Below are 27329 nucleotides of genomic sequence, written 5' to 3' on the forward strand. Positions count from 1 at the left end.
CGTCCACTTCCCCCAGGACGTGGGGGAAGTTCTGCCAGAGGTTCGAGTTGAAACTGCTTCTAGGGGTGGTCACACGGCATACATTTGATCCGGCGCTGCACCGATGTATTTTGTTGCGATATATCTTACACCGGAGCAAATTTTGTGAAGCGTTCACACGTACAAAGCCGCTGAGCGTGTTAGCACTGGCACAGCGCCGGTGCAGCCCCACTTGGGTTCACACGGCAGTTTTTGCAGCGGAGCAAAACAATGGAAAACAAAGAGCTGTCGTGTTGGTTCTTTTTAAAACATATACAACTCAAGCAACTACTGTACAGGCGTGTCCTTCTCCTTCTCAGTCTCTGTGCCTTCTGCTCGAGAGGCGTTCAATGACCGCCCCCGAAAACGTAAATCAATGATGACTTCAATGACACTCAGAAAAGCAAACATATAATGCGCCAAACAGAAAGTCAAGAGAGGAAATCACAAAATAAATTCAATGGGGGGTTATGAACACACAACAGAGGAACAAACTACACAAACAACTCCGAGACAGTCCAGTCTCCTACAAAAGGAAAGATGATGTTTGGGGACTATTTCCCCCCCGTTCTAGTTGAGATGGTATAACCCAAGAGGCAAGATGCCGCTTGCTACTGTTATTGCCAGTTGCCATTCTACTGTTATTGCCAGCCACCATGTCTTGTGTCATTATTAGACAAACAGATGACGGAAGTACAACAGAGCACGAAAGCAACGCTTTCTAGTCGCATGTAATCAACTCTTCTCATGCGTAGCGAGGCTACTCCCCCCGCAAATGAGCATTTGCTCCGGAGCAAATTTTTAACCCTGTAGCGTTCACACGTACCATTTTACATCGGTGCTGCCCTGCAAATGAGCATTTGCTCCGGAGCAAATTTTTAACCCTGTAGCGTTCGCACGTACCATTTTACATCGGTACTGCCCTGCAAATGAGCATTTGCTCCTGAGCAAATTTTTAACCCACCTCCCTGAGGTGGGTTATAAATTTGCTCCGGAGTAAGCTGTTTTCAGGGTCTACACCGGTGTAACTTTCCACGTGTGAACGCTCTACGGGGGCAGCACCGGCGTAGCACCGGAGCAAATGTTGCCGTGTGAACACCCCTTCTGACAGAGGACTCTGCCAGACATTCCCAGCTAAACCTCACAACACGTTTGGGTCTGCTCGGACCGGCAATTGCTTCCCCCATTGGAGCCAACGCTCCACCAGGTGGTGATTGGTTGACAGCTCCGCCTGATCAGAACACTGTTCGGGTTCTGATCAGGTGCGCCATTCCTCCTGACCACGCCCATGTCCCTAGAACCAGTTTCTGTAACTGGGGATCGGTCTGCCAAGTTCCCCGCCTCCAGCTGCCACCCAGTTTTCTAATTATTTGGTAAAAAAAAAAAAAGCTCTGGCGCTGATGGGACAAAGAGCTTAAGTGCTTCAGTGATTACACTAATGGAAGAATGGTATGCTACAAGTCCAGTTCTTACTTGGTAGCTTTGTGATTATTAGTGTCAACATATCATCGCTTTAAAATGTTACCATTGGGTGAGTTGCAGAAAAGTCTGAGATAAGGTGCTGTCAATGCAAACTTTGAAAAGACCGTATTTTCCACACCAGAAGGCGCATCTCAAAGCATTCAATTTTCTCCAAAGCCGCTTTGTGTAACTGAGGATTGGATCGCCAAGTTCCCCGCTTTCAGCCGCCACCATGTTCTCTAATTATTTGGTAAACAAAAAAAAGAATATGTTTTACAATTTACATCCTTCAAAGTCGGCACCTTTTTGACACGATAAGAACTTTGCAAATCTGCTAATTTCTCAGTCAGCTTTGTGATGTGGATGATGCCTCATGACCGGGAATGACTTTCAGTTCATAGCTGTGCATTATCAAGAGTTCGTAGCGCCTGAACTTCTTGACTTCTTAATGTGTTTGAGACTGTTTGAGTTTTAAGGTGTTTCCAAAATTTTGACCGGTAATCTAAATTAATTTCTGGAACATTCATTCCTCAGTGAACTGGAGTCTATCCCAGTTGACTTTGACGATGGACCACCCCGGACTGCTCGCCAGTCAATCGCCGTTGTTAAGGTCCATCTTTTCTTTCTTTCTTTCCTCTTTTTTCATTAGCCTATCATTTTGGGAAAAGTAGTAGTTTCAAAGTTTGCATTGATAGCACCTGTCTCAGACTTTTCTGCAACTCACCCAGCGGTACAATAGCAACGACACGTTGACACTAAGAATCAGAAAGTTCCAAAGTAACTGTTGGAGCAGTTTTGTGTTGTGTTGTGTAATGCAATGCGGCAACACCACCGCTAGTGCAATTAATGACACAATCAGTTGGTGCAACCATATCACCAATGAATCCTGCACAGGTGTGTAGGAACACAGGTCGGATACCGTTTTCAATCGCACAAACGCAGGATAGACAGGAGATAAAAGTACTGAATCCCGCAGATGTGCGTATTATTATTATTTTTTTTTTTTACTCGACCTTGCGGCATGACATTTGCACTGAAAAGACTACGATGATGAATAACCCTTGACAGTTAGACGCCACAAACAAATCTCGCCATCAGCATCGAATCCTGTCAAAACAACAATTTCAACCCACGTTGAGTGCACATTGACAATTTGCTTCACCGGCATGTTGTTGAAACTTGCCAAAACAGTAACAACTGGACTTGTAGCATAACATTCTTACATTAGCATCGTCACTGAAGCACTTGTGCGCATTGTCCCGTCAGTGCCACAGCTTTTGTAATGTTGTGAGCTGACAAACGGCAAGCCAAAAGACACATTGGCTACTAATAACTGGGGGGAACACTATTTCGTGCAATGTGTTTTTTCTCAGATTAGACATAGCATTTTTGAATGCCAGAAGCTCCGTGGATCATAGTAGGCGACAACATGAAAAACATTTTCAGATCTTGCTTATCCAAATTTATTGTGTCATTGTCATTGAATGCACCATGGTTCACACTCCGCCATGTCTATGCTGCAACCTCCTCACCTTTTTTAGTCTCCAATATCTCACTCAATCAATCTGTTCAGATCTCAACTGTTGATGATTTACTTCTCTATTTTTACATTTGTTTTTTTTTGTTTGTTTTTTTTAAGTTGTGTTGTCATCCGTGCTGGTTGAAAAAAGTAACAAGCTAAGAATTTAAACAAAATAAAATCCAATATGTGTTTTCGAACGAAGACAGTAAAAGCGAAACGGTGAAATAAGAAGTTCCCTGTAATTGTGGTGTCCTTTTGAAGAAAGAGAAAAAAACAACATGGAATTGACACGTCATTGAAAAAAAAAACGTTCAGAAAATGATGTCACTCACCTTGCATGTCAATGATGATACCTCAAGAAAAGACTGAGAAAAATGTTCCATGGCAACTGTTAAACTAAGGCGTAGCCTGTGATTAGCATGTCTATTGTCTTACTGTGATGACTGGAGCGTTTCGGATAATCACACCAGCACTATGATTATGAGTCATTAACCTAACAGCATAATTTTACTTTCACATCGTTGCCTTGATAGTCTACACAGGCACAAAAAAAAAATCACACACACACACACACACACACACACACACACACACACAAAACACCACAAAAATCTACAATATAAATATTTCAAAAGAAAAGACATGTACTGCTATTAACAACTCATTCGAGCCCGCACGTGTAGGCGCTTTCACTTGTGTATGCGCGCATTGAAACTGAGCAGTCATTGACTGTCTTACACAATGACACAAAAATCTCTTCATTCTGTATGTGTAACTTTACATATTGTTTAAAATAATAATATTAGAAGAAATAAAGGGAAAAAAAAGACAAGGAATTTAAAATGTGTTGAGATGTGTTAACCCATCCGCTAGGCGGGTGTCACTGTACATTTTCGCCTCGGGCATCCCTTCATTATGTGTACAGGTATGTACAGTATGTGGCAAACATGAGGGGACGCAGACAATGACTTGTGCCAAAGGAACAATTTATTCTAAATAATGAGTAACTTCAAACAACAAAAAGGAGTATGGGATGTGAGCGTGCGAATATCTGTGTGTGGAAAGGTCAGAGATGAATCTGTATGGTAGTGTGTGAATGAGACCAAAAAAAGTGTTACCTGAGAGAGAGAGAGCGAGAGAGAGTGACATTTAGGAGTCCACATTTATAACGGGTAAGGTAAGTGGTTCCAATTAAGATGATTTTCTCCTTCCATATATATATTGCTCTAAGACTGCAAGGGAAGCTCAGCTTCCCCTTAAATGTCAAAAAGTAAGTGATCAAATATATGTGTGTACATACAATTGTGTGTACATGTCATTGACTAAATATGCGCTACAACGCGCTCAATTTTTGTTTTGAATCAGGTTCTTATTACTGGTTACAACGCGACTCTCTTCTCATTCATTCCCCCGGCTTCACTGTGCTTTAAACTGTGTGGACGCTGAGCGTCTGCAGCGCGTACACTAGGCGTCGAGAGAGTTCAGAATAGGTTGTCCCAATGCATTGAAACGAGATGAGTCATTGGATAAATGCTGGTTTTGTCCCGCCCATCGGCCGCTCAGCGTCTCTGGAAGTCTCTGTACAGTGGGCGTGTATCGGCCCCGCCCGGACGCTGAGCTTTGCTGCATGGTGATTGGATGATCTGTCTGAGGCTGAATCTCTTTTTGATTGACAGCGAAATGAGCCAATCATCGATCTTTTGGTGTAGGCATCCATGGGAGCATTTCTCAATTCTCAATTTGTTCCGAGTTGAACTGGAGACTTCTAATAATTTTGGCGACACTTTTATTATATAATCTTTTATTTCTGGTGGGTTTTATTGTAGTTGCTTGTGTTCGCAGACTGACTTATATCACCACAGGGTCACAGATCATTTTCTTGAAAAGGAACGGAGAGCAGAATTCACGTATAAATAAACGGACACATTTTATGATGTAGGCAACGCTAGAGCCCAACCGTTTATATATATATATATATTTATTTATTTATTTATTTATTTTTTTTAACACTCTGTCTCTCGCTGTCTCTCTCTCGTCTCATGACACCCGCCCAACAGATGGGTTAACCTATCCCACCTCAACACATTTTAAATTCCCTGTCTTTTTTCCTTTATTTCTTCCAATATAATTATTTCGAACAATATATGAAATTGCAAACTACTACTGGAAAAGTCCAACTGGCTGGGGAAAAAAGTTGTGCAAATCTAACAATTATTAAAAATGAAAAAAAAAGAACAAACCCAAAGTTCACACGTTGTATCGATTTGAAATATAGTAAAATAAATCCAATTCAATTGTAAAAGGCCTCTCCAAGTAAAAATAATACAAATCCAACAACTATGTAAAACGTGTTACAGATAAATTAAATAAAATGTTCTGCTCAAGAGTTTAAAATGTCTCTATCCCAACATAGCAATTCAATAGTTGTTGTCATCAAGACGGTTCTATCGAAAGTTGTATTGTATTGTATTTCTTTTAGCGTAGCTGCATTGAGTGGATGCATAACGCAACCGCAGCCACGATTGTAGCTTCATTTCTTATAATGCAGTGCGCCCTATAGATGAAAACTCTTTTCAAATAGGCCTTATACTCCGAAGCGCCTTATATATATAAAATACGGTATTATTTTTTGCGTTGTCAGAGTTGAAGTTAGTGAAATCAACTGCTGAGCCGTCAGTCCAGAAGAAGGTGCTTTCCTGGAAGGCAAAGGAACACGTTTCAATGAGTCACGCCAAAATTGAAATGCACGCGTGTATGTTTGTCACAATATAACAGGCCGTGCTGAGCGTGCGGGATGATTGTCAAAGTTTGACATCTTGATTAGGAGCATATTCCAAATCTCCTGACACCAGCTGAGGCTGAAGAACAGCAACGAGCTCCTGTGGCATCTTGACAGGATTGTTGTCGCTATCGACTTCCACGCTGCTGCAACAAGTCTCGAAACACACGAGGGCTGGTCCACAGTGAAGCTTCTCGAGTGCTGACAGATGCTGTAACAGCCCTCAGGATAGCTGGTTTCCATGACAACGTCCATTCAAAGTCAGCTCAGGACTTTTGGGTGCCATAAAACCATGCTTTTCCCCTTTAAATCCCAAACTCAGAGGCTCTCCCAACCAGCTGCGATCAACCGGGTTAGTATCTCAACCTGAGGCAGCCGGAGACCATGAACGGTCCTCTTAATGAAACTTTTTATTCAGCAGGTTTTGTATTCTTTGCAAATCTGTGGGTATTGATATTTTGTCTCCTTATAGCTGCTAACCCACCCCGCAAAAAAAAATCTCTGAAACCTTTTACAGAGCATGTGAGATGTTATATTTCATGAAAAATATTGTAAAGGCCACCAGAAAACCCTAAGTTTAATTTCAAGGTCAAAAGGTCAAGTGACTAAAATATGCACCAATCTTCTAAACGCTTGCAGATTTGCAATCTTTATTGAATTCCCTTTCCACCATTAGCTAATTTGTGAAAATTGACCCAGAAGTTCCTGAGATAAAAGGGTTCAAAGGAAGGCAGCCAAGTCCCTTTTGGTCAAACTAATTAAAATTCTGTGTGGCGTAGCTCTCTCAACCTTACTCCAATTGACAAAACAGATTTTGTGTTGTACCATCACGATCGACAAGTACATTACACTTCATTAAAATCAATATCCACTTGGTAATTTTTTTTTCCAGCATCCATAAAATAGTTCAACTGAGAATATACCGTCCTCTGGTAGTTACTGTTCATACAATATTGCGAGTTTTAAGGATAAAAGGACCAGTAGAAGTTCACCAGAACTTTCCGACGGGTGCCATGATCTCGTGGTCTGATGCTCGCCTAACCTCACAGAAATGTCTTCAGTTCAACTGGGCCCACAAATTGCGAAAGTAGAAAGTCTTCCTTTAATCGATTTATTTCTCCCGACTCCTGAAGGAGCTAGATTGTTGACATTTCTGAGGGCCAGGAATGGGATTTGGGTTTCAAATTTAGGAACAAAATATTGTGTGTGGTGTTGGAAATGCCAAAATGAAGGAAAGGACATTGGGTGAGGGAGTGTCTGGACGTAATTCGAGAAACAGGCCAAAGCACTATACTGAGGGTGAGTGAGTGTTTCAAACTTCAGCTATCTGTTCACATTTGTTCAGGTAGATATTGAGTGCTATCGAGGGTATACTAATTAAAAAAAAAAAAACTGCCTAAATAAAAGTGATATACCAGAGAGTGAGTGAATGTCTCAAGATTTATAGCCCCTTGCGAAACAGCCTTTGTAGGACGTGTCAAATTTCAAGAGGAGAATGAAAAATAGAGCATGAATAACTCTTATAAAAAAAAAAAAATGGAAGAAAAACAATCAGAATAAATAACAAATAACTAAAATATTAAAACAAATACCCACAATGTGTGTGTGTGTGTGTGTGTGTGTGTGTGTGTGTGTGTGTGTGTGTGTGTGTATATATATATATACATATATATATATATTAGAAAATGCTGAAAATTGTGCATGAGAAATGTTATAATGAGGAGGTAAAATTTACTCCAATGATATCAGTCCAAGTGTGAGTAGGAGCGTAACAAGTGTTTAACCCCCGTGCAATGCAGGTACACTTCATGTACACCTGACATGCGTTGTGTTGTAAAAACGAATGCATGCCACAGGTTTAAAACCCATGCATGGCATGCATTTGTTTTTGCAACACAACGCATGTCAGGTGTACATAAGTGTACCTGCATTGCACAGGGGTTTTAAAAAAGAAAATTAAAGTGCTGGGAAATGTTTGGCCTTTATTGCGCAGATTTTTGCGTGTTGAGAATTGCTAATGGACAGAATCGAGGTGTGACGGGGTGTATGTGACTGATTATGTTGAAGACGCAAAAACCTTGTGGCTTTTAAGATAACAGCGAGGAGAAGTGTTTGCAAATGGGTGCTACGAAGATGACTGACATGAGCGTGACTGGATCACTGGATGGACCACTGCTGTGAAAGACTGGAAAAGACCAGAACCCAAACAATGGTGCCATTAATAACCGTCAGTCACACAGTGGTGCCCTGAATTGTCACTCAATTAGCTTTGATTCAAACTTCGCAAGTGTTCGACCCAGCACATGCATTTTTACCTGAAATAACGAGTGACTTATGCCGCACTATAAGGGGCCCCCTGAAAGAGCTTGTCTTGGCTCTGTTCAAAATTTAGAAGGCAGCATGACATCATTTGGAACTGAAGCGATTTTACAATTGTTGTCAATTTATTTTCAGAATTGAAAAGGGTTTCACCTCTATTGCCTCGTGGAGTCCAATCCAAATGTCTGAACTGGAAGCAGAAGTGCCTGCCGCATTCAACTAGACAATCATGGCATTTTCCAGAGCACTGTGGACCGAGGCCAGATTCCCACCAAGAATGTTGCAGACGCTCTACAAAGTAGAAACAAAAATCGACAGTTCGCTGCTTTGCGAAAGTAGCTCACAGGTTTAGCGCCACAGTGAAATTTCTGTGTGCAAGTCTTTCATGCCTCCGCATCTGCAAATTCCCTTTCCTCATCTTGGAAGATGAAACAGCGACAGTCTACCTGAGTCCAACCTTTAGGACAGCAGGTGCCTGCAACACAAATGGGGTTGGGATGAAAACGGGATCATTTGATTCAACCTGGATGAAATGACAAAAGAAGAAACAAGTGAGAAATTGTTTTATTGACCTCTCTCTTGGCTGATTGGTTTAGACCAGTGTTTTTCAAACTTTTTTGAGCCAAGGCACACTTCTTTCAATGGAAAAATCTCGCGGCACACCACTAGCTGAAAATGTGAAAAAAAAAAAACGCTTATTTCAATAATTAATGTGTTATATTGTTACTATAACCGTTTTTAGCATCGAAGAATGACATTATAACAGCTTGAATTGGAATCAAATGAACACAAAGAAAAAAGTATTTTCTCATCTTTCATATTTATTGTTTCACCGTCGTCCTGCATTCATGCGTCACAAATTCGCTTGTCTCTCGTCGAAACACAAGGCAATTGGCTAGCTGTTGCTGCTTCCTAGCGGTATGGGAGGGTACTACACGATTACTTTCTGGGCGATACACTGCACAGGCATACAAATTGGATATTTTCCCGCGGCACACCTGACAACGTCTTGCGGCACACTGGTATGCCGCGGCACAGGGGTTGAAAAACACTGGTTTAGACCACTGTGAAGAAGAGAATATTGTTGAAATCAAATTGCAGAAAATGAGCACAAATGAAGACGGCATTACAAAAAAAAAAAACATTTTTAAATTGAGCACAATAGAAACAGTGTGTTTGAGTTTGCAGCTGAGGTTGACTAACAGCTCCGATCATGAGTCCACCGATCCCACAAAGGAAGAACGATGAGCAAATTGTGAGTACCATCTGGGCAATGACAGAAAAGGGATTTCAATATCAGAGTTAAACATGTGTTCAAAAAAAAAAAAAACTTGCAAAAGGTACGCATGGAGTTGATTTGGAGAAGCAAGATGTCAAAGTGTGCAGTGTTACCTCTGCAATGGGAACACTTGATCCTGAGAATCAAAGAAGCGTTCTTTTTAGATCAGTTTGCAGCGTCTCTTGAGGAGTCAAATGCGGTATCCACGCAGAGAGGTGCAAGTAATTTGACAACTATGCAGATGAGGCGAAACATGGTGCCAAATCTTTTGACTTCAGAGCATCTTTTTGCCAACAAACGTCAGCACACACTCAACAATGCCATTAGGTCCAATTAGAGTACAAAAGCAAGTCATTTTTCAGCGTTGACAGTTGTGAACTACTGAATGATTACCTCCAAAATCAATTCTTGAGACTTTAAAATGATTGGATGATCAATTTTGAATAAATGCTTCATGAAAAATAAAAATTTACCCAAGAAGTTCACAGGCACACGAACACAGACACAACAACCGCAGGCATCGTCTGACTCAATTCAATTAATTCAGTAGACAAGTCGACAGTATTTTCAATCCAACTCAGTGGTTTGATTGCTGCAGAAGTGGCACCTTCTCACAAAGACTCGGCAGATTAATACGGAAATAAATTTGAGACTGACATCACCGAAATATTGAACGTGATAAAAGGCACTTAGGTGACAGTCTGAGTCAAGTGCATTTTAGTTTGACGAATTGGAGTCAAATAAAGTGCAGTCATTGAATGATTTAAACTTTTTGTTTTTTTCTCGCATAGACAACATCAACACCAAAAAACCCCAACAACAATATAAAAACCAAAAACCCAATTTATTTTCAGAAAGTGTGAACGGTGAGAAGAGAAAACTCATACAGGGCTTGGAGAAAAGATCACACCTCAATATATAGCGTCATATTCAGTGTACATATTTAGATAGAGATAGAGAGAGAGAGAGAGAGAGAGAGAGAGAGAGAGAGAGAGAGAGAGAGAGAGAGAGAGAGGACACACAGTCGAGTAATTCCAGGCATACAGTTATGACACACTGAGGAAGTCAGTTTTTGAGTTTCAAGATAAGATCCTCCGTATTTCACCTTATATACTTTTGTGACATTTTTTGCTTTGGGGTCTGCCGTGAGAGCTTTTAAATGTCACATGAATAAAAATGCGGGTTGCGAAACGGCATTCTTTCAGTTTTTGAACTGCAATGAATTGAATGCGACATCCCTCACACAAAAAAAAAAAAAGAAAGAAAAAAAACGCTCTATTGTGTGACAGACATTTGTTTATCCTGCTTTGTCAAACGTATTTGACTGACAGCAATAAATGAATAAGTCGGTGGTTCGAAAAAGTACAGACCGTCTAGCAAATCAAAGAATACGATGAGAGCACAGATATTAAAGAACACAGACACGATCGATTTTATGAAGGTCGGCCGGCTCATCAGTGGCTGCATTGGTCAGCACGTCTGGCACAAACAAACGTGTTCCTGTCGCCGCAGTTGTCGTTGTCCCAGAGATCGTCTAGAATAAAACCCAAGACAGTAATATTACTTTCGATCAAACATGCAAGTAGCCATGATCCCTCTTAAAGTAACGATACAGGATATTTACCGCTGCGTTCAATCTCAAAGCAATCTCCAGGGTTGTTGTTATTGTTAAAGGCGTTGAAATTGAATTCTGAGCCATCGGTCCAGAAGAAGGCATCCTGGAAGACAAAGGGACAAATTTGTCACCACCCAAAGGAAATGTATGCTTGTCATAACGTGAGACATGTTGATCATGGCAGTGCATGCATTTTTAGGGTCACAGAAACTCAACATCTTCTCTCACCAGAATCAGAATCATCTTTATTGGCCAAGTATGTAGAAAACACATTGTCTCCGGTAGTCCAGGCTACACTAGTACCATCATAAACAAGGACATGACAAATAAGTATGGAAAGACGTTCCGTAACGTAAGGGTACCGTCATGCGGTGGTACCACCCAATGACAGCTGTGAGACAATGTGCAAAGTATCAAGCAGAGCTAAAGTGTGTAATGCTGAAAAACTAGTAGCTCATACACTTGTGACATCAACATGCATGACGAGGGCTCGCGGGGAATTCCCACACCCCAATCCTTGGAATGTTTGTGGGTAATGCTGGAACCAAACAGAGTTCCGATACACTAAACTTGTCTTTCATAGTTACACACCACAGAAGTATAAAAACAATGTCTAGAACAAAAGTGCTGAGTCATCGAAACAGTAATAGTGCCAGCATCACCTCAGCGATTCCCAGCCTCAACACCAATCAGTTCAAAAATATGACATCAAGCCTTATTATTATTATTTTTTATATATTCTTCAATAGTATGTTGTAAACATTAATATCATTGCAGAAAATGTCGCTTTATGCTTGTGGCAATAGTTAGTGACACGTCATTCTTCCTGGCTGTCATTTTTTTGTCAGTTGTTTGAAGAATTAGGACGTGTCGCACCTCGATTGTCTTGTGAAGTCCGAGCCACACATCGACAGTTGGGTCCGAGGCTTCCCGAATCACTTCGAGAACTGCGGCATATTCCAAAGCGCTGTGGAAGGAGGCTAAATTCCCACCAAGAATGTTGCAGACGGTCTACATGAGGAAACATAACAAGCCAATTAAAAAAAAAAAAAAAAAACATTGAGAAAACATTCAATGAAGCTCATGGAAAGCTAAAGTTCACGAGCTCAACTGTTCTTTCTGTACTTGTTTCTCATCAACGGACAAACTTTCGGTTGTTTAAAAAAAAAAAAAACGACCATTGCTTGTTTTCTTGTAGCAAACACGAGTCACGTCAACAAGTGGGAATGAATCTGCACTCTGCAACGTGCTAATGTGAGTGGGGTAGCTATGTTTTATTTTTTTTTGAATGGAGAAGAGGATTTGGGGGAGTCATTTTATAATTGTGTTTGTTATTTTATGATTTGTTTACAGCACTTTGTTATAAATGTGGTTGCTGTCAAAGCGCTAAATAAATAAAGTCGAGGTCAGAAAAGACTCAAGGCTGGTTGTCATCCTGTCCAGATCATGAATGTAGAAAATTTGATTCAGATCTAATCGTGATATTTCGAGAGTCAACAGACAACCAGTTGGATCACAACTTAAATCAGAAAACTGGTTTAAGTGCGAGAAATGGGCCAGTGACAGGTTTGATGGGGACGCCTGAGCGGGACAAAATAGGATTGGCTGCCTGCAGAATTGAGAAGGAGGTGAGCCTCTTTGAAGTTAATCGCCTCCCAATTAACTTTTTTTTTTTTTGTCCTTCTCAGCAAGCAGTTGCGGTACACATGGAGGAGGACGAGAGAGGGAGCAAGACAAAAGAGACACTGCAAACACCGATGCCTTTTTTTTTTTTTTTTTTTTTGTCTGCTAATATGCATTGTCCTAAAAAATGACGCCAGCTGGTACTACTTAGCCCGAAGGACAACATGAATAGTCCACGGGTCTCTTGTCAAAATAGCTCACCAGTGATGGAACACTATGACTTATAAGAAGAATTAAAACAGAAGAATGTTAACATTAATCTAATTAATGAAACTTAGCATTGAATGCCTTTCTCCTATCCCAAATATTCTATATTTTTCTTTAGAAATAAAATATATTGTGTTCAATGGGGGGGGGGGTGCTGTTTTTATTTACCCAAAGGTCATTTTAGAGCTGTACTTTTGATACGGTGATACTTTTGCTCACGGTTGTCATACCGTCAGGATCTAATATTGGCACATGCCTACTTATCGCAAAAGCACAACGACTGTGTGAACATTGTCCATACCTCTGCATCGGCAAACTCCAAGCGGTGGTCTTGAAAGACGAAACAGCGACCGCCCAGCCGAGTCCAGCCTTTAGGACAAGAATTGTCTGCGACACAATTTATTGTTGGAAGAAGAAAACGAGATATATCGCTTAAATATGAGATCAAATGCTGACGGAACAAATAATCTATTCATCAATTGATTTAATTTGGTAGCCTTGCAAAATGTCTTACGCCATTTCTCGTGATTGTTTCTCCTTGACCACTGTGAAGAACAAAAGCATGCAATTTGACACCAATTTCATTTCATTTCTTAGGATCTCCGTTAGATTTGGCAGTCCACTTCCACTGTTATCTTTACAATGCAATACATTATTAGTACAAAAAAAAAAAAAAAACGACAACCACCATACAACAATCACAACACGTAAGTACAGTACGGGAGCGAGCTCTCATTCACTGAATTTCCCAAGTGTATTGACATCAGCAGAAAGCCAGGCTTGATATAAAATATTTTTTCGGTAATGTCTTCAATCGATGTTTGTTGTCTTCTTGTATGATATGTGTCGGCAGTGCATTCCACATTTTTACTCTAAACGTGATATTACTTTTAAGACTCGTCCGCATGCCATTGGGCCTCTGATGTCAATCGATATGACATCACTTGATGTTGAAGATTGCCATATTGATGTTCAAGTGACATCAGAGGCCCACTGGGATGTATATTGATAACTTAGCTTTCTTTAGGATTAATGGTCATTCATTAGTTGACATCGATGAAAGCAAGTGACAAAAGAAGACAGCAATAAAACATACAAAACAGTCAAGATGCGTTTGAAACCGGCAGCGAGGATTTGACTTACAACTCCAGTCAACAGTCCACTGACTCCGCAAACGAGGAGCAACAAGCGAAGTGCGAATGCCATCTGCGTAATGACAGAAAAATATTTTAAATCTCAGAGTCAGACTAATATTCCAATGAAAACCTTGAAAAAAAAGTAATCTTTACAAAGGATGTCAATATGTGTCATGTTACCTCTACAGTCACTATGCCGGATGCTGAGGATGATAGCGACCCAGCGAAGAGCAACCCCTTTTTATATGTCAGCACTGGAATGTTGATTGTTGCAATCGTGCCATCGGAATATTTTTTGAATTAGTTGACCATGAAGATGATGATATGTTTCATAGAAAAGGTGGTGCCATAAGATAATGTCCTCTTGGTGTTTTAATTCGGGTCCCACACCCTTGAGGCCTTTGTGTTGACCTACTCTGAACACACCCAACCATTTAAAAGATTCAGTGGCTTTGAAAGCTACACCATCATGGCTTTCAAAGCTTTCGCTGTGTACCCCAACACAATCAGAAGCACAGACCTACTTTTAAAACTTAAATGTACAACTAATAATTTACTTCCAACAGTCTTTTTGTCTTTGTTTCATATCGTTTCTTGACTGAATAGCTTCAGATCCAAACGTTTGTGGGCTATATTGTTTGTTTTTTAGTCTGATCAGATTTCTATGGCGTTCCATTTGTGCCCCCAAAAAATTTCGTCATGCGCACTGTCTATGTCTAGTGTGCATGTGACATGACATTTGGCTTTGTCTATTGACCGTTGAACGTGTCATCATGATGTGTCATTTGACAAAGTGTTGCAATCATGGGTTGCTTGATGGTGTCATGGTTGTTTCTGTGTAGTTTGGAAATGTCAATTAAAATGTGTGGTTTCACAGCAATTCATCATTTGACAATGTTATTATTATTACAACAAAGCCCTGTAATTAGTACATGTTGAGTTCCAGTTTGTTTTTGGTTGTTTTTTTTTTCCCCCCTAACCTTAAGGGACATTTGGATGGGCTGAACATTGGCACTTAAAATATATAAAATAGGTCTACAGCAGTGGTTCTTAACCTGGCTTCGATCGAACCCCAGGGGTTCGGTGAATCAATCCTAGGGGTTCGACAGAGCCCCTGCCATGGAGGATGCGACACCCCCGACTCAACGTGTCAATTAGTTATGATACGCCCACTTGGCCATCACTGGCTGGTTCATTTTGTGCGCGTATACTTTATACTAATACTAATTCTGTTTACTTTTTTTCTCTTTTTAATAAATACGTTTTTTAATGTCTTGAATTTGTAAAAAAAAATCATTTTAATTTTTCAGTAATGAAGAGTTCGGTGAATGTGCATATGACTGGTTGGGTTCGGTACTGAGAACAAGGTTAAGAACCACTGGTCTACAGTATATAAGCAGCTCGGATAATGGATCGATGGATGCAATAATGTCAGTAATAAAATTCACCTCCCTAAAATAATCTTTAGTGATTTAAGGGATTTATTTGTGATGAGTTAAACGAGAGATTGGCCCGCCAAATTCTGGTGCGTAGCTTGGAGGGTTTTTTTTTCGATGTCAGGATGTCTAAGTCATAGCAATGTTGTTTCCTCCTGGCTTGGTTTAGTGTTTGAGAGAGTGACCAAAATTCATATGCACATTCGTGCTCCTGTCTACTTGAACCTGTAAAAATATAAAAGCAGTTTGCACAGTATTTTACATTTATTCACACCAAATGTGAGATGCAGGGGCGTCCCTTTGCAAGTGGGCTAAGTACGTCAATTTTGGAGATATTAGCCACGCGATCTGCCAACATTGGAGCCCAGTGAGCTGACTATCGTTAATGTTTCATTTTGTTGTTGCGATGCACCAGAGGGATCTGTGAGATGAACTGCCATGATGCGGCAGCCATTTTGTATTCCCATACCAGCAGACAGCAAATTATATGGTGTTATTTCTCACGTGTCAGAAATATTGTCTTTTTACCATTTATTACAATTACAAGACGAGAGTGGAATGGGTTTACGGAACAGATCATTTAGAGAGTTTGAAGGGCAACACATAGAAATTTGTCACACGTTTACCGTTATTCAAAAAGTGTACAGTATTTCATTGGGCCACCACCATTTGCTCGGTCAACAAGGACTGCCTTTACGAAGAATGTCCAAGATTTTACATCATTATGGGACTTTTAGCGTGGGTGTTTCGGCATGGCACCCATTCACACAATCATAATCATGGCAGCATTAAAAAGAAATGCCAAATTAGATTTGTCTTTTTTTTTTTAAACAGGTGTATTTACCGTTATTGGATCAATAACAATGCCGTTAGATGAAAATGACCCAAAACATAAATGTTGTCTTAAGCCATGCCTGCAGCCTTGTTCTTGTGCGAGCGCACACTTTGAAGACAAAGTTGACCAGACCACAAACATCTTTTTTTATGTTTTAATCAAAAACATCTTTGTTTAAAAACACAAGACAAAGAAAAAAAAAAAACAAAAGAATACAAAGAGCAGACATGCCACAAAGCAAATTAAGGAAAAACATTTACGACATAAATTAAAGTAAGCTTAATTCATATTGGGTGTGTGTCAGAGAGTGAAAAAAAAAAAGGTATCTATTCAGCCTCGCACAGTCACACCTTGTTCTTCAATTATTGTCCTTTGTTAGCAGAAGATCAGGTCATGAGTAAGTCAAAGGATCCGGTATCCTGACATGTTGTCACACGGGTGTGGAGCATCTGTTCTGGAAAAGCTGCTCTACCACCGAAGAGTCGGCCAGCGTGGAGATGTCGCCCAGGTCCCGCTCGCCACCGGCGATCTTGCGCAGCACGCGGCGCATGATCTTGCCTGGAAGAGACGACACTTTAGGGTAAGGATTACGATACATAAATCAGGCATGGGCCAGTTAACCGGTTTTCAAGATATACCGCCATCTCAAAACCGGCAACGGAAAAAGTCCAATCTTTTGGGAAATGTTCCATTCGTGCCGCTTGATTGAGGAAGGATTGGGTCATATTCATATACTTTGATCAATAATGGTAAAGGCATACGCGACTGAATTTCATTCTGAAAATCAATTCACTTTACAGTTGAGTATTTGACTTATTGGCAGTGGTTATCATTGAAAAGGTGACTGATTCTTAGAAAAAAAAATGTCACCAGTAAAACTTTTAATGCCAAAATCTTATCACATTACTGCCAGTGGCCACCTTCTTGAAAGCATGCTAAAGAAGCTGCCGATAATACACCAAAGGTATTTGTATTGCAAACTTCCAAACAAAGGTAGAAGAAATGGGGGTGGGGGGGGGATTCATAAATTCATAGATTCATAAAAACACCTACAATCACTGAAAAAGTGTGTGTTTGGAAAGGCAAAGTGTTCTCCGCTCCTATTAATTTCCAAGAGTAGCGTTCGTCATAAAGCGATCAGCAGCTCATGCTTGCACGGTTTCCATGTGTACTGCCTGAGGTACTGGGCTCCAGCGCTCCTTTACTGGTGCACTCTGAATAACTGAACGGCACATTTAAATAAAGCACTGAGTTTCCGAACAATCGGAATGAAACAGGTGTGTGTTCAAAGCGTATATTCGAAAAAACCCATGATTAGGGAACAAGGATTTTGGGTGCAAGTTCGAGCTCCACTGTTCTTGGTCTTGGTTTTTGTAGAATAAATCTCCCCCCCAAAATATGACTATGGCTATGTTCACACCAACTGAATTGCATTTTTTTTTCGCCCATTTGCAACATGTATCAGATTTTTTTTTTTATGCAGTGTGAATAGTACAGTTCAGATTTTTTCAAATCCGACCTGAGCCTCTTTCGTCTGTTGGTATAAATTGGATATGTATGTGATGTGTCTGCAGTATGAACGTTCATCTGTAACCCATCCAACCTATACGTCATCAAAAGCCAAATATTGCCTCCGTGCGAGCGAAGGGAGCCAATGCTCAGGAGACTACTGACAATCGTCCATGAATCTGCAAAGTTGTTTAGCATAACCAAGATGACTTTATAGAACTGACTTGAATTTAATACCACTTGTGATGTCTCTTTTTTTGGGGAAGAATATTTACTAATTCTATCTACCAAACTGCCACTTGTGAAGTGAGTAACTCCCCTGTCACCACAGAGCATAACTACAGCTACAATTTCTGGATTTTTGCACCCCAATTCGTACCTGATCTGGTCTTGGGGAGCGCTGGAGCGTCTTGAATGAAGTCGGGTGTGGCAATGGCACCGATCTTTTCACGCACTGTTGACCAAGAAACAATTGGGGGTGGGGAGAAAATCACAATTGACCAAACTCACACTTACCAAGGAGCAGCCCCCCCCAACCCAAAAATATACCGTAACTATTATTGTAATATTACCAATTTGCTTTTTTTCCTGGAGATTTTTATTTGAATTTATTCTATAAAATTAAACACAATAATACATAAACATTTTTCTTAAACAAATTAAATGATGATTTCTATCCAGTGTTATTGTACAACAGTTTTCAGGGAACGTTTTTAAATATTTTTTTTCTTTTAATCAAAATGTTTTTGCAGTAAAAAAATCTTTCAGCACTGAGCAGTATTTTATTTAATATCATGATGCACATCATACTCATATACTGACCAAATATGTAAATCTAGAAAAATAAAGATAAAACAGAACATGTGTTTTTACACCCATCTTTTATGAATTGAACTCAAATAAAATCCTGAAATAAAAGTCCACATTTCACAATGGCCTTTTATTGGCCCATCATTATTGAGTTCAATTCAAGAAAAATGAGAACAAATACACAAGTGTTGGCTTTATGAAAAAAAGATTGAGCCAAGTCATGAAAACACCAAAGAAAGAGAATCCGGAGCATTTTACTGAAGCCACCTTGATTTTTGAGCTGGACCTCCAACATGTGATTGAAGGCGACACCGTCACGTAATGTCACAAAGCAGTAGAGACTTTCTCCTTTGACGGGGTGATGCCGACCCACCACGGCGGCCTCGGCGACGGCCTCGTGCTCCACCAATGCTGACTCCACCTCTGCCGTGCTCAGCAAATGACCTGCAAAGACGCATTAAACTACTGTCAGGAGAGGGTTGACCGACATGGCCTTGGAATAAAAATACCCATGAGAAAAAAGGGGGTTTGAATTAAATGAAAACAGAAAAAGTTTTGCCCGTCCTCACTCCCTCAAATTTATTCTTGAATGTTTCAAATGTGATTCAACCTTTGTTTCTCTTGGAAAGGCAGTTGAAAACAGATTCGGATTTGCTCTGCTGACATCTGGCAGCAATCAGCAAATGTTACATAATATTATATATTACCACCTAACAATTTTTTTTGTCTTGGAAAAAAAATACACCCATAAGCTTAAAATAAAAAAATAAACTTCCTTCCCCAATTTTTCAATGTGGATGTGGCCTGAGACACAGAGAGATTGCTCTCACCTGAGACGTTAAGCATGTCGTCTATCCTCCCGGTGATCCAATAGTATCCGTCCTTGTCTCTACGGCAGCCTGCACATGGAAAAAAAACAAAAAGCATACAAAACATCCACATCATCAGCATAGCGATGGATTTTAAAACTGCCTTATTGCTGCCTTCCCTCACCATCTCCAGTCACGTAGTATCCTGGGAACTTCTTGAAATAGGTGTTTTCAAACCTGCCGTGATTGCCGAACACCGTCCTCATCACGCCGGGCCATGGTTGCTTGAACACCTGTTTGGAGTGACAAGTCAGACATGACGCCCTTCCTTCTGCTGCCAAGCCTAGCAGAAATGCAAATGGCGGCGCTTCCTACCAGGTAACCTTCACTCGGGCCCTCCAACTCCTCACCCGACTCGTTCAAGATCGCTGGCACGACTCCGAAGAATGGAAATGTCTGAAAGAGACAAGTTTCTTGGTATCCACCACCAGGATGTGTGAAAAAGTTTCAAGGACCCAAGTCCAACATTGATCAGGAAGGAAGTCAGCTATCTTGGTATGAAGCAGCCATTTTAGCCATTTCCCGGGTTGGAACTTTAGTTATTTGCATCTAGGAATTTCACACAGATGGGTCCAAATCAGAAGCAGGTATGAAGGATGCTCAGTTGAGAAGATTTTTTTTTTGTGAGGGGGGGGGGGGGTTGGAGATGAGACCCATTGCAAATGTACGAACCGTAAGCTATTTTGGCTGCTGTTACAGGATAGCGCTATTATTTGAAATTCGATGCTGTGCCGTGCTGTAAATTACGCACGATGGGATTACCTACTTGATCCATGTATCCCCACTCGCACTGAGAGCACACATTATAGTGTGTTGGTGTCTTACATTGTCATTGCTAAGGTGGTTCTGTTGAGTTGCCGGCCACTACGCACATTATATCGGCAGCATTGTTAGTTGCAAATCATGAAAGATGCATCGTTCCTAAGGGAACTATGCTTGAAATTGCTTTAGCTCTAAGTATTACTCAAATGATGGCTAGCCAAGTTTCCTTCACTCTTGACCTTTAAGTGCTAAAGTGCAGCATATTTTCCAGTAGTGTGAAAGTGGACTTCCTCACTTTATAATTGACTTACAGCAGAGCCTGGCTTCATGGGCGTGGCTGCCGGCAGAGGCGTCATCACGTGTCCGCCCTGGAAGACACAACGCACAGTTATAGAGATGTGTCCAGCAGGGGACGCCGCCAAGTGAACTCACTGTCTCTGTCTGCCAAAACGTATCGACGATGGGACATCTACCATCTCCGACCACCTTGAAGTACCACTGCCAGGCCTCAGGGTTGATGGGCTCTCCGACCGTGCCCAAAACTTTCAGAGAGTCTCGCTTGTATCTGTGCATACACAAACACACACGTCAAAGTGAAGTGGCACCAAGATGATGTGGTGTTTGACAGAAGGGACATTAAGTTGCTCACTTCTGCACTGGCTCGCTGCCGTACTTCATCAACAGCCTGATGGCGGTGGGCGCTGTGTAGAACTTGCTCACGTGATATTTGTCTATAATCCCCCACATGCGGCTCACATCCGGGTACGTGGGAAGACCCTCAAACTGAAACACACACACTCATTCACATACAAAGTAAACAACTCATGTTTAGATCTTGTTAAAGCCACCCACGGCCATCATTGACCTTCACGCAGCTCCGCCCCTGAGCATGGCATGACTTCGGCCCCCCCACGCTATCTCACCAAGACGCTGGTGGCGCCATTGGCCAGCGGCCCGTAAGTGATGTATGAGTGTCCGGTGATCCAGCCAATGTCAGCCGTGCACCAGTAAACGTCATCAGGCCGGTAGTCAAAGACCAGCTTGAAGGTGGCAGCGGTGTAGAGCATGTAGCCGCTGACTGTGTGAAGGACACCCTGGGGAATAATACAATTCCATTTTTTTTTTAATTTTGTTTTTTTATTACTACGGGTGCAGAATGAGCGACGACTGCGATAATCTATAAATTAGAAATAGAATTTACAACAATACATCACAATGTCTATGTCAGTGAAAAACACACTAAGGCGTCATTTCTGCCAGTAGGGGGAGCCATACGTCCTCGCAAGAATGCCAACAACATTCTTTTCTTTCTTTCTTTTTTTTTTTTAACTGTGTATATCGATGAATATTTATTCCAAATAACTATGTTTACATTGCCAGAGAGATTAAACAATTGCCCAGAAAAACACAAAACAAATAAGGATGATTTAGTAATGGTCATTTCAAATAAGGGTAAATTGTAGTAATGTGGAAGACATTACTCCAATTTAGTCGATGGGAAAACACATTGTAGCATATTTGCATCATATTTAATGTTCTATGAACCTCTACTGTATTTCCTCCTCTGAAGTCATTGTTTCTGGCAATAGAAGCCAGTCTTTGGCGTACTATTTGATTTGCTTCTGACTTTCAGCAGTCATATGTAATCAATCACGAAAGCAACCCTTTACCGGCGGAAAAACACGTATCCAGATGGAAGGGTTGCATTCTCCAAGGAAAGAGGCTTATCCATGCTGTTTTCTCCAGCATTTCTCAAATCGTTATTTCCAAAATCTTGTTCTTGTCCTGGATGCTCTTTCAGTCCACTACTTTTTATTTCTTTACTTTGCTTTTAAATGTCTTAAATTCTAGTGTTTTTTTTTCCTTTGCTTTAATTTGTTTTAATTATTTGATTGACTGCTAATTACATCCGCCTCACAGAGCAGAGGTTCAATTCCGGCTTTGGCCTTACTGTGTGGAGTTTGCATGTTCTTCCCGTGCCTGCGTGGGTTTTCTCAGACAGTTGACTAATTATGGTTGTTTAATGATGAGTATTCAAACTTCTTGACCATGATTTGAAAAAGGAAATGACGAAAATGTGTTTCTTTTCTTTCTTTCTTTTTTTTAAAGAATTTTTGGAGACATCATGATACATCAAAGGTGATTTTCTTCCAACATAGATTTTTACTTGGTTGTTCATCACCGGTAAAAAGATTAGATCCGCGAGTTACTCCGCCATTCCCACCCTTCGTGTTTTCACCAATGAATTCCACATGGTTTACTCTACCTTGGGCTTGCCAGTGGAGCCGCTGGTGTAGAGGATAAAGAGAGGATCTTCAGACGCGCACCACTCTGGTTCACATTCGTCCGACGAGTCAGCCATCAGAGCATGCCAACATTTGTCCACTTGCGGGTTCCACGGCACCTGGCGAGGGGTATGAGGATTCCAATGTTACTAACACTGAACAAGGAAACGCACAAGCTAATGTCTTATACCATCTGATTCTCACACCAAAAGTGAAAAGAGAAAGGTTAGTCAGACAAATAAGTCTCCAAACCCGCAGGAAACAACCCATCAGCATGAGCTAAGGAAAAACAAGTGATGTTTATTGGAGCAAACAAGAAATAAAATCAACATCTAAGTCTACCATACATGGGGTGGTTCTTTGCTGGGACATGTTTACAACAGTAGTGAGACAACCAATAGTGACAGCAGCTTGTGGTTTAAGTCAAAACGTGCACTGTGATTGTTATCACACTTCAAGTGCTCGGCAGACAAGAAAAGTATTAGTTATTAGGAATGATGCAAAGAAATGCAAAATAAGTTGCTTGCTATTATCTTCATGCTGATAAAAACAAATTTGGATGCATGAGGAGAGCAAGTGTGATGACAGACAGGAAAAAGTGTTCAGTTTATTCCAAAAGCAAACATCTGAGAACATGGACAACCGTTTCTTCTAATTCATGAGGGCTAGTTGACGCCAATCAATGAGCAATTAATACATTTTCATACATCAATCACAGTTAAATTGTTTGGGGTCCACTTAATGTATTTATTGTTTTAAAGAAAAGTGGTTTGTTATTACAGTAGCAATGTGTAGACGATAGTTCTGGTTAACTTACTGTTATTGGCATGAAAAATTAAAAAAATATATTTCTTTGAAAAATAAGGATATGTGGAAATTCGCCCATACCTAGCGGTAGTCCCAGTCTTTTTAGTTAGAGTCCAGAAATAACCAAGCAGAGACATTGTCATCTTTTCAGATGTTTGCGCCTATCGGCCACACACTTAGGACACTGCTGTGGTGGGGTAAAAACAATAATATTTGTGCAATATTTCTGCGTCATGACATGTTGGGTTTTTTTTGTGTTGTGTGTAATTAAAGCTGCAAGTTTAATGATGACATTTTATGTTCATCTGTCACTTTACTAGGAGCACCGCCAAATGACTTAAGAAGTCATATTGGGGACCTCTAAAATACAGATACTTGCAACAACTGGTGGATTTTCAGGCAGGTTATGGCCTCAAAAAAGCACCATAAAGACAGAAAACTTTTTTAAAAAAAGTCAATTTAACTTCACCATTGTAATTTTATCTCAGTGTCAATGCCAAGTGTGACACACAAAAGGCATGCGTGAAAAGCGCAAGCTTGATTGTTTTTACCCTTCAGCAGTTTTTATTTGTTTTGATTTGTTTTTTTTTTCTGTGAGTCAACCCTGGTGGTGGAGAAGTAAAAACAACGTGCGGCAGGGTTTTGGCTGAAAGGATGACGAGTACCTGTGGAACAGGACGAGTTTTTCTTACTCTGCCTGTTTCTGTCTCCTGCTGGAAGGAGGAGAAACACCAAGCAAGGATGATCATGAAGGGGATGGGTTATTTTCAAAAGGAAAGTGAAAACAACAATATCACGAGATGGAACCTGTCTAAGAAAAGTCCAAAGGCCATCAGTTTTGTAAAAGTCAAAACAATTACTGTGAAATGTAAAAATTAGAGATCAAAGGATTTGAATTTTTCAAAATGACAGTGACCAATACCTTTTATGTTTAACCGTTAAAACTTCTGTTGATACTCGTATGACATCAGAATCAATACAAAGCAACCAAATGAACGTCGCAAACAGGAGGACATAAAAAGCCTCATTAACTTAGCTGGCAAAGCTTTCAGAAACTACAGATAGCGACTCCGCTTTGTTTTACTTGTGCAGCAGGTGACCCAGGAGAAATACCTCAAATTTAAAAATGATATTTTTCAATAGGTTGGTTTGGTGATCCGACCAGTCGAGAATGTTTCACTTTTGGGATTCGGTGGTTTATCAAAGGAATGAGTGTGTGAAAAAGAAGCTCACCTGGAGGTCAGGACAAGGGCGTTTGGCGGGAGGAGAGCCAAGGGAAGGGTCTTGTTCTTCTTTGGATAAATGTTTCAATACGATGCACCTCTCAAGTGAGAATCCTCTGGACGCATATAGAAAAAAAGAATTGACACTACATCGTCTTAACCCTTTTTCTTATTTGTTATAGGATAAATGTGAAGCAGCAAGCATCATCATGAATACCAGCCGTTTCTTTCCTATGAAATGCATGCATGGCAAAAAAAAAAAAAAAAAGTTTTTTCGTTATCACTAACTCAATTTTGTCCTTTTAAAGGTTAAAAAAAAGACAAAACAATAACAAATATTGAAATAAATGTGCAGTGCATGAAGAGTACTTGTCTGTGCATTTCTGCAGAGCTTCATCCGCTAAGAGCTTCAAATTGATCAGCTTGTCCCCACGGTAGAAGCCATCTAAAGAAGGGTGCCAATCACATTTTTTTTAAACATGGGGGGGAATAAGAATCACACCCAATAATAACGAGTACGACTATAAAGCCTCTTTCAAGAATTCCAACAGTTGGTAACAGCTAAATAAGCCTCTTTAAGTGACATTTTACATTTAAAAGTCCCTTGGAGGGCTGTTATGACTGAAACCATATAAAGAAATCAAGAATAGCGGTTTATTCACCTATTGTTTAAGTTACTGTCAAGACGAGTTTGGTAACAAGAAAATGTTAAATTTGCGTGTGTGTGTGCGTATTATCACCGGAAGTTGTTTGCAATTAGCAGCCTGAAATTGCAGCTTGCAATCAGAGCTGTTGCGATGTCTTTTATTTTATTTTTCTCATTCAAAGTTTGTTTCATCTGCAATTCACCGATGGCACTGGCAAAGAATGGGAATATGGAGCGGCAGGAGAAGCATTTTAAAACGGTGCGCGTGAGCTACGATGGTGATGGTCTTGCACTTAACATCTTGAAAAAATACCCCTACGTCAGTTCTTTACTAAGGTAGGCAGTGATTTCCTTTTCACAAACTCTTGTATCTACTTTCTTTTTCTGTTTCGTTCATGTTCTGGGCCGTTATGACTGTTGCTCATCATGGCATGCATGTGCGCGCGTGTGTGTGTATGTGTGCACATGCGGGAATGGCTCGATCTCGGGAGGTTGGTTGCTTGAAAAATAGATTTTCGGTCAAAAAGAGTTGGGCACTCCTGATTTACACTATTCCATTTTATGCTGGCGCTGACAAAAAGGCATGTGAAGTCACCTGCAGTGATGAGCAGTGAACACTGCGAGTCCACAATCCGGTCACACAGCGACTCAGCAGAGAAACCTGCAAACTGTCAGAGGGCATTTCAACATCATTTCCCATCCGCACGCTCACACCCGCGCTTTCCGCTCCCGACATACCACGATGGAGTGAACGGCTCCGATGCGAGCGCAGGCCAACATGGCCACCACCAACTCCACCACCATGGGCATGTAAATGGCTATTCGGTCCCCTTTCTTCACACCTGCCGCACACAAATATACACAATGTAAAATTAAATGAGCATCACATTCAGTCGCTGCAGATGGGCTCGTGATAAGTGGAACCGCCAAAAGTACCCTGTGACTTTAGGACGTTAGCAAAGCGACAGACACTGTTCAACAGCTCTCTGTATGTCACCGTCAGCTCATCACCGGGCTCGTTGCCTTCCCTGCAAAAACAAGCACGAACAAATTAATAATTCGCTTCAAGACAAAGATGTGGCAATTTCATTATGATTTTCATTCGCAAACAAGTTCAGAGGAATTACTTTGATCTAATGCACATTTTACTTTTTTTTTTTTTTTAATTGGTTTAGTTGAGGGGTAGTTAGGTAGATGAGTGGTTGGCACGTCAGACTCAGATCTAAGATTAGAAACTCTGCTTGCCAGACAGCCTGCCGCCACAACTCATGGGGTGGCCGCTTCCATCCCCGCCTCAGCTGGGGAATGAGGCTGGAGGGCAAGAGGGGTAAATCAGGTGCACCTTCCAGTGCCTCTGTCAAAATGATCATTTCAATTATGTGACACAGGGAAAAAGTAAGCATGTCAGATAGTAAAAATGATGCCCAAAAAATGTTGACGTTCTTTGAAAAGGAGAAGATGGAAAGTAATGAAAATGTTGGTGGTCAAACAAATGGCAAAAAAAAATTAATAATAATAATAATCAGGCGGCCCGGTAGTCCAGTGGTTAGCACGTCGACTTCACAGTGCTGAGGTACCAGGTTCAATTCCAGCTCCGGCCTCCCTGTGTGGAGTTTGCATGTTCTCCCCGGGCCTGCGTGGGTTTTCTCCGGGCACTCCGGTTTCCTCCCACGTTTCAAAGACATGCATGGCAGGCTGATTGAACACGCTAAATTGTCCCTAGGTGTGAGTGTGCATGGTTGTTCGTCTCTGTGTGCCCTGCGATTGGCTGGCAACCGGTTCAGGGTGTCCCCCGCCTGCTGCACGAAGACGGCTGGGATAGGCTCCAGCACCCCCCGCGACCCTAGTGAGGATTAAGCGGTTCGGAGGATGAATGAATGAATAATAATAATTCATCAGCTGTTGTGTTTTTTTAAGTGCTCTGGAAATAAAGATTGAGTCAAGTGGTTTTAATTTCATAAACTACAAAAAGATATACAAGATGACTTTATCCTGAACACACCACGAGAATTGGGCATACAACTACATTTATTACTATCAGAGATGAAAGTGGACTTTTCTGAAAATTCCGGGGGAAAAAAAAAAAAAAATATATATATATATATATATATATATACATACATACATA

At 40.8% G+C, this 27329-nt stretch overlaps 2 protein-coding genes and 1 long non-coding RNA gene across 5 annotated transcripts in view; all 3 read right to left on the bottom strand.

Annotated features, from left to right (window-relative positions):
* Positions 1 to 9152: 9152 nt before the first annotated feature.
* On the bottom strand, positions 9153 to 9611 carry LOC109528257 (uncharacterized). The gene is made up of 3 exons (XR_002170665.1): positions 9492 to 9611; positions 9303 to 9365; positions 9153 to 9163 (listed from the first exon to the last, which is right to left on the bottom strand). It is a non-coding gene; the product is annotated as an uncharacterized LOC109528257 (long non-coding RNA).
* Positions 9612 to 10633: 1022 nt separating this feature from the next.
* LOC109528256 (struthiocalcin-1-like) lies at positions 10634 to 14285 on the bottom strand. The gene is made up of 7 exons (XM_019890638.1): positions 14200 to 14285; positions 14027 to 14089; positions 13398 to 13428; positions 13185 to 13270; positions 11870 to 12004; positions 11003 to 11096; positions 10634 to 10912 (listed from the first exon to the last, which is right to left on the bottom strand). The coding sequence occupies exons 2-7, from the start codon at positions 14087 to 14089 to the stop codon at positions 10833 to 10835; spliced, it is 489 nt and encodes a 162-aa protein (XP_019746197.1). The 5' UTR covers positions 14200 to 14285; the 3' UTR covers positions 10634 to 10832.
* Positions 14286 to 16428: 2143 nt separating this feature from the next.
* The window catches only part of acss2 (acyl-CoA synthetase short chain family member 2), a 13332-nt gene continuing 2431 nt past the window's right edge, over positions 16429 to 27329 (bottom strand). Inside the window, exons 3-19 of one of the 3 annotated variants that reach the window (XM_019891564.1) lie at positions 26138 to 26229; positions 25940 to 26043; positions 25797 to 25869; positions 24925 to 25000; positions 24566 to 24671; positions 23998 to 24042; positions 22507 to 22644; positions 21164 to 21334; positions 20890 to 21023; positions 20673 to 20805; positions 20552 to 20608; positions 19794 to 19874; positions 19603 to 19711; positions 19440 to 19508; positions 18877 to 19053; positions 18179 to 18253; positions 16429 to 16848 (exon numbers count right to left, since the gene is read on the bottom strand). In XM_019891564.1, coding sequence (XP_019747123.1) covers positions 16721 to 16848; positions 18179 to 18253; positions 18877 to 19053; positions 19440 to 19508; positions 19603 to 19711; positions 19794 to 19874; positions 20552 to 20608; positions 20673 to 20805; positions 20890 to 21023; positions 21164 to 21334; positions 22507 to 22644; positions 23998 to 24042; positions 24566 to 24671; positions 24925 to 25000; positions 25797 to 25869; positions 25940 to 26043; positions 26138 to 26229 — 1768 coding nt within the window. In that variant the 3' untranslated portion in view covers positions 16429 to 16720. Of the gene's footprint in view, positions 16849 to 18178; positions 18254 to 18876; positions 19054 to 19439; positions 19509 to 19602; positions 19712 to 19793; positions 19875 to 20551; positions 20609 to 20672; positions 20806 to 20889; positions 21024 to 21163; positions 21335 to 22506; positions 22645 to 23997; positions 24046 to 24565; positions 24672 to 24924; positions 25001 to 25796; positions 25870 to 25939; positions 26044 to 26137; positions 26230 to 27329 lie in introns of all 3 variants that reach the window. The other 2 variants (XM_019891563.1, XM_019891565.1) reach the window with 2 other exon arrangements.

Source organism: Hippocampus comes, unplaced genomic scaffold (genome assembly GCF_001891065.2).
Source record: "Hippocampus comes isolate QL1 unplaced genomic scaffold, H_comes_QL1_v1.1 scaffold174, whole genome shotgun sequence".
NCBI lineage: Eukaryota > Metazoa > Chordata > Actinopteri > Syngnathiformes > Syngnathidae > Hippocampus > Hippocampus comes.

Coding starts and splice junctions, on each gene's coding strand:
- LOC109528256 (XM_019890638.1), bottom strand. CDS start 14,089: ATGGCATTCGCACTTCGCTTGTTGCTCCTCGTTTGCGGAGTCAGTGGA. Junction 13,429..14,026: donor GTGGACTGTTGACTGGAGTT/GTAAGTCAAATC, acceptor TGTTCTTCACAG/TGGTCAAGGAGAAACAATCA. Junction 10,913..11,002: donor CTTTGAGATTGAACGCAGCG/GTAAATATCCTG, acceptor GTTTTATTCTAG/ACGATCTCTGGGACAACGAC.